We start from the raw sequence: 6,000 nt of genomic DNA, 5'->3' as shown, positions 1-6,000 counted from the left end.
TGATGGCTCACGGCCACCTGTACAGCTACAGTGTACTCATACACATAAAATGAATAAAATAAATCTTTTTTAAAAAAAGTTTATGTGATGAGTATGTATCTACATGTATGTAAGTTCCCTTGTCTGGTACCCCTGGAATCCAGAGGAGGGCACCGACTCCCTTGGAACTGCAGTTACACACAGTTGTGAGCCACAATCTGAGTGCTGGGAATTGAACCTGGGTACCCCGAAAGGGGAGAAAGTGCTCTTAAACTACTGAGTCACCTCTCTAGCCCCAAGAACATGATTTTCTTTATTTGTGCTCCTGGCTGTCCTAGAACTCACTGTGTAGAGTGGACTGGCCTCAAATTCACAGAAATCTGCCTGCCTCTGCCTCCCAAGTGTTGGGATTAAAGGCAAGCGCCACCTTAAGCCAACAGGAATATTCTTGATATGAAAATGCTTGTATTGCTCCCACTGGGTTAAGATGAAGTATCTGTATTTCAGGTGGACCCTCAAGAGGGCTGTGAAGTGGACTTGGTATTTAGCACAGAGCAATACAACCCTGAGCAGGTAAGCCGCCCAGTTACTGATGCTGCCTATTAGCAACATCCATAAGTGCTGTCTTGTCTTTAGAGGAAGAAGTGAGAATATGAACAAAGAAAGCCTGGAGGTTTTCTCTTTTCATCCTATTTGTTTTCAAGAACGAAAGGACAAAGCTTAGGAGACTGAGTGCCTATTTTAGCAGTGGGGTGGACCTGCAGGTAGCGGGTGAAGTTACCCTTCACAATAGGAGAATAGCTTATTGAGCATGCCGCAAGAGGGCAGGGGCATGGGCAGTAACTAGAAATCCCTGCAGGCAAGGCAGGATTGCTGGGCAGATTCTACAGTTATAATTCTCGGTCCCAGGGGTTCTAGGACCCCTGACGTTTACAGTTATAGTAAATTTTCTTCTTTTTAGATCAATATGCTCGTTTTTCATTTAAAACTATTTTAATTTATTCTTTAAAAATTTCATACACATATACAATGTATTTGAATTTCTCCCCCCACCCCGTGCCCTTCTCCAATTTCCTCCAACACCCACTAACCTATCTTCCTCCTTCGAACCCATTATTATTACTATTGTGATTATTAGGAGTAGCTCATTGAGGCTAATTAGTATTGACCACATACAGATGTATTGGGGGCCATCCCCTGGGGCACAGGCAACCTACCAGCGGCCACATCACCAAGGAAAAGTGAGTCTCCCTTCTCCAGCAGCCATCAACTGCCAAGAGTTCCTCAGCTAGGGTATGGGGCCTCAGCAGACCACCCTATCTGCTGGGAGTTAATGTGTGTACCAGCCATGTCATGGAAGACAGCTTTAAAAAGTGGTTCTGTGTATGGGTGCTTTGCCTGCATGTATGTCTGTGCACTGTGTGTGTACCTGGTGCCCTTGGCGGCTAGAAGACTTGGACTCCCTAAAACTGGGGTTACGGACAGTTAGGAGCCAGCGTGTGCGTGCTGGGAGTCAACCTGGGTCATCAGGAAGAACAGCCATTGTTCTCATGGCTGCACCTGCTCTCTAGCACAAAGACAGCCTTGCTGTCATTTTCTTCCCTACACTTCTGCCTCTTCCATTCTTTCTGCACTCTTCTTTGATGTTCCCCGAGCCTTGGATAAGGGAGGTGGATGTAGATATATCCCATGTGTTCATTTGTGGCTGAGAACTCAATCATTTACCCTGAGCATTGTGACCAGTCATGAGTCTCCGCATTAACTGCTACCCGCTGCAAAAAGAAAGTTCTCCGACCAAGGTTGAAAGTGGCACAAACCTATGGGAATAGATATAAATAGTTCCGGTAGTGTGACAATATGACCATTTATTGAAACAGCATCCCTGGGACCTACGATTTCTCAAGCGAAGGCTTACAGTACCAGCCATGAAATCACTCCTATGGGACAGACCTCACATTCTAGCAGAGACTTGAGTGGTAACCTCCGTAACCATCCTGTCAGCGCTGCTTTCCGGGCTGGCCATGTTGTAGCTTACAGGGTGCGGAGTCTCTTGATCACCTTTCTCCCTCCACAGCCTGCAGAGCACCTTCTAGCTCCATGAGAACCAGCCAGCAGGGAGCCTTTCCTGGTCAGTTTGAGACCGATTTCTTGACGTTTCTGCAACCATGGTTGATGTCTTGAGTAACAGGGTCCTGCTATTTAGTCATGATGTTTTGAGGACCTCCCTGACCAATGATTTGTAGCTTGGTCTCCTGTGCCCAGCATTTGCGTTTCTTCGAGTGCCATTTCGAGATGTACCAGTCCTGTCCCCGTGAAGGCAGACCGTTGTGATTGGCAGGTGTACTGTTTGGAAGTTAGTATGAGCCACTTGGCACATAGTTTCCAAATGTGCAGTCTCAGCCGTATAAACAGGGGTCATGCAAATCAGAGGCATTCAGGATGATCTCATATCTGTCCTGGTCAAAGGCCCAGGTCCCAGATGTCAGGTTACAGTTTAGTGGCTACAGCACTCCGTGTAGCAGTTTAGAATTCCTGGACCATGCTTGGGGACCAGCTTCCTTTTCTGATCTCTTATTAAGGGCTTCAACAACGAGTGCTTTACACATCTGCATTTGCAAGGGTCCACATTCCTGTCATCTTCCCTTTCCTTAGGGCCCCTGGGAGAGAATTTTGCAGCTCTTTTGGGTGTCCCTCCTTATACTTCATAGTCCTTAAAATGACTCACTATGGAGTGCCAATATGTTCTTTCTCCTGTCAGCTGGTGACATTTCTAGTTGGCAGGCTGGCATAGCAGGAAGCCAATCCCATATCAGGTTAAAGAATCACATACATAGACTCATTGCTTAGAAGCAGAGCCTGTGCATGCTGCAGGCATTACCTGCCTCACTGCAATTCCCACCACACACTCCGTGACTTGCTAAGTTGCTTTCACCCCATTTTCAGGATAGAGTAAGCAGAAAGCCAATGTGGAAATCAGAAGCAGATGAATATCCCTGTGAGGAGCTAGGCTGAGGCCAGCCCAGATTGTCAGCAGTGGTGGTCTGAGTCTAAGCCTGGGAATTTCAGACCATGCTGAACATCAAAGGGTCCCAGGGAGGCAGAGCATCAGGGACAAGGCACGCCATCCCTAACCCAGTGCCTCCTGAAGAAAGCGTACCAGAATTCACACAAACAATAAACCCAGACTTGGCTTGTTAACCTTAGAGTTAATTTTTCTCAAAGGATTAGGGAGATGCCTTTGATTTCTAGTTTTGCAAACTGAAAGCACGAGTGAAGTCATGTTCCTCTGGACTTGGAACATAGTAAGTACATGAGAGTGCAGCTGGCTAGCAGGAGTGGAGGTCAGCCATTCCTTTTCCCGGCAGGCATTGCTTCTATGGAGCTGTCTGGTGGGCTAGACAGAAGAGACATTGTATCCAGCTCTTTTCCTCTTCCTGATGGCAGACACCAAGGAGCAGAAGGCTGCTCTGATGAGAACCTGTCAGTTCTTTTATACGCATGTTAATGTGCCCCAGAAGCCCCTCCTCCCAGCCAGAACAGGCACTGTAAGAGAAAAGCTGCACCATGGCTAGCTTATTTTGTTTTTGTTTTTGTTTTTGTTTTGAACTAGTTCTAGAAGCAGGCTTATTTTGAAGACCCAACTTGCTTATAACTTCTTTCACTGTGGGCCTTTTCAAGTTTATTTCTGGGTCTTGCCTTAACCAGGATGCCATTTAAACCACGGAAAAGAAATGAAGGTTGCTGCTTTGGCTGTTCTACCAGCCACATTTGGATAGGACACCCGGACGAGGAGCCCACGGCTTGGCTTGGGTTGTGGCTAGTGACTGTGAACTCCTCATTTGAAGTCTAATGTTGATGGTATGAACATGTGCAGTTTTCTGGGGCTAGGTCCTTGGCTTTAATGGTCAAGCTAAAGAAGCTTGACCAAAATGGGGAGGAATGACTATTCAAGAGCAGACAACTATAGTCTAGGAGAATCTCTGATGTTTTTGGATTTGAAATAAGTGAGAGTGCTCACAGAATCCACAGTATGGGGACGACTGAGGTATCTAACTTGGACTAGATCTCAGAATAGGCAGAATTACTGTAGCAGGGGTTGGTAGCTGAGCTCAGAGAAGCACCAATTCAAGTACTGAGAGTGTAAGAGGTAGAGTGAGTTCCTTTTTAAGCTTTAGCATTTTGGTCTTCATGCATAGACATACTGGTGTTTTTGTTAATAGGAACCAGCTTTGTCTTACAATTCAAGTTAGTAGGCTTAATACGCAAGTGCCCATTGTGTTAGTTCCAGACAGAGCGAAGCAGCCCCTATCCTAGACAGCTGAGCCAAGAAGGGCTCAACAGACATCAACGCTATTTATTATGTACAGAGGCAATCAGAAAGTAAACGCTGAAAGGGCAGCGAAGATCGAAGACTACTATACTGCCGTGTCTCCGTTGCCTTTCTCTTGCTGAGATAAAATACTAACAAAAAGCAGCCAGAGACAAAGGATTTGTCTGGCTCATAGTCCGCCATAGCAGGGAAGTCACTGCACCTCCAACCGGAAAGCAGGGAGAGATGAACATATGGGTGGCTCAGCTCCTTTTCCCCACGTTTACAATCCAGGATCACAGATGCCCACAGCAGATAGACTGATTAACACAGGCAGCATAACCCCCTCAGTCACGCCTAGAGGCCCATCTCCCAGGTGAGTCTGGGTTCTAGCCAGTTTATAGTCCACATAAACCACAAGCCATGCGCAGGAAGAACAGCCTTCTGTAAAGTGAAGCTCCAACTGTCGACGACGGCCTGCCGAACTCACTGGATTCTCCGTCTGTGTGTTTGTGTGAGTTGCAGTGAGCACAGTTGATAGGGAACTTTCCTGGGTAACTTCGAAACCTTTCTTTCAGGAAGGTGAGGAACGTATGGGCAAATGTTCTGCGAGGGTGTTTTTCAAGAATGAAAAACCCAGACCGGCCATCAATGTAACCTGCACACGGCTCTTTGATAAGGGGAAGAGACAAGAAAAGGATTATCTGCTTTACAAGCAGATGAAGCAATTGAAGACTCCTCTGGACACCATCAGCATACCTGGTACGAATCAATAACTGGGGCTCCTATATCAGAAATATATGTGTGTGTATATATATGTATATATATTTGTATATATGTGTATATATATATGTAAAATCACTGAATCTTAAAAAGAATGATTATTTACATTTGTATGTCTGGAGAATTTTAGCTATGGATTGTGATGTGTCTCAATTATTTAAACAAGGCTCAAGGGTGTCATGTTCTGTTCATCTCTACAATATACTAATGCTGAGTCTCTTTAGCTAACCATTTTCCATCCTAGAATGAGGACCCAAGAGCTGATTCTACAAATAAGAAACAGAAGTTTCTGGGGGAAAAAAAAAAAGTGTGTGTAGATTATAGTGCAGATTTTAGGGGCGTGTAGAACCTGAGGTGACATTTCTAGCATTTTGTTGTTGGCCTTGGGAAGTTTAGTTGACAAGGCACCCTGTGCCTGTGCTCAGCCCCTCTTCCCAAGGCTGGCTGAGTGGCTGTCTGGGCCATTCTGGGCTGCTGCCGTAGGGGCCACATTTATCTCACTTCAGGTCAGCAGCTAATGGGCAGTGGAGCCGTCTCTAAGAGATGTGCCCTGCCCTCTGCAGTGACTCAGCTGGAGTGCAGCACAGCTCATTTATCTTGGCACTCAACAGAGTGTGTGGGCAGCAGGAGACATTCAGCACTTACCGGCAAATCCAATTTCCCAAGCCGCAAAAGTCATCTCTGGGCTTGCACTTGGGTAGGAGCTGGACCTCTGACCGTTGTGGCACTCTTTATCCCACACTCTCTGCTCATTTGCCCAGGCACCCCTCAATTCCTCATCCACACCCAAGAACCTCAGGCTCCATTCCTGACTGCAACTGCCCCCACTTACTGACACTAACTAAATACCAGCAATGAAGACTCCTGCCTGCATTTCTAACATCAGAGTCTTGTCTTGAATGATTCTTGCCCAACACTTCATTGACAAC

General features: G+C 46.2%; 1 protein-coding gene across 2 annotated transcripts in view; it reads left to right on the top strand.

Moving 5' to 3' along the window:
- Positions 1 to 6,000, top strand: part of Rarres1 (retinoic acid receptor responder 1) — a 35,596-nt gene that overhangs the window by 18,348 nt on the left and 11,248 nt on the right. Inside the window, exons 2-3 of one of the 2 annotated variants that reach the window (XM_031374054.1) lie at positions 487 to 552; positions 4,867 to 5,050. In XM_031374054.1, coding sequence (XP_031229914.1) covers positions 487 to 552; positions 4,867 to 5,050 — 250 coding nt within the window. The remainder of the gene's footprint in view (positions 1 to 486; positions 553 to 4,866; positions 5,051 to 6,000) is intronic. The other variant, XM_031374055.1, reaches the window with a different exon arrangement.

Source organism: Mastomys coucha, unplaced genomic scaffold (genome assembly GCF_008632895.1).
Source record: "Mastomys coucha isolate ucsf_1 unplaced genomic scaffold, UCSF_Mcou_1 pScaffold16, whole genome shotgun sequence".
Lineage (NCBI taxonomy): Eukaryota > Metazoa > Chordata > Mammalia > Rodentia > Muridae > Mastomys > Mastomys coucha.
Note: the sequence above shows the minus strand (reverse complement) of the source record. Positions and strands in the feature narration are given on the sequence as shown.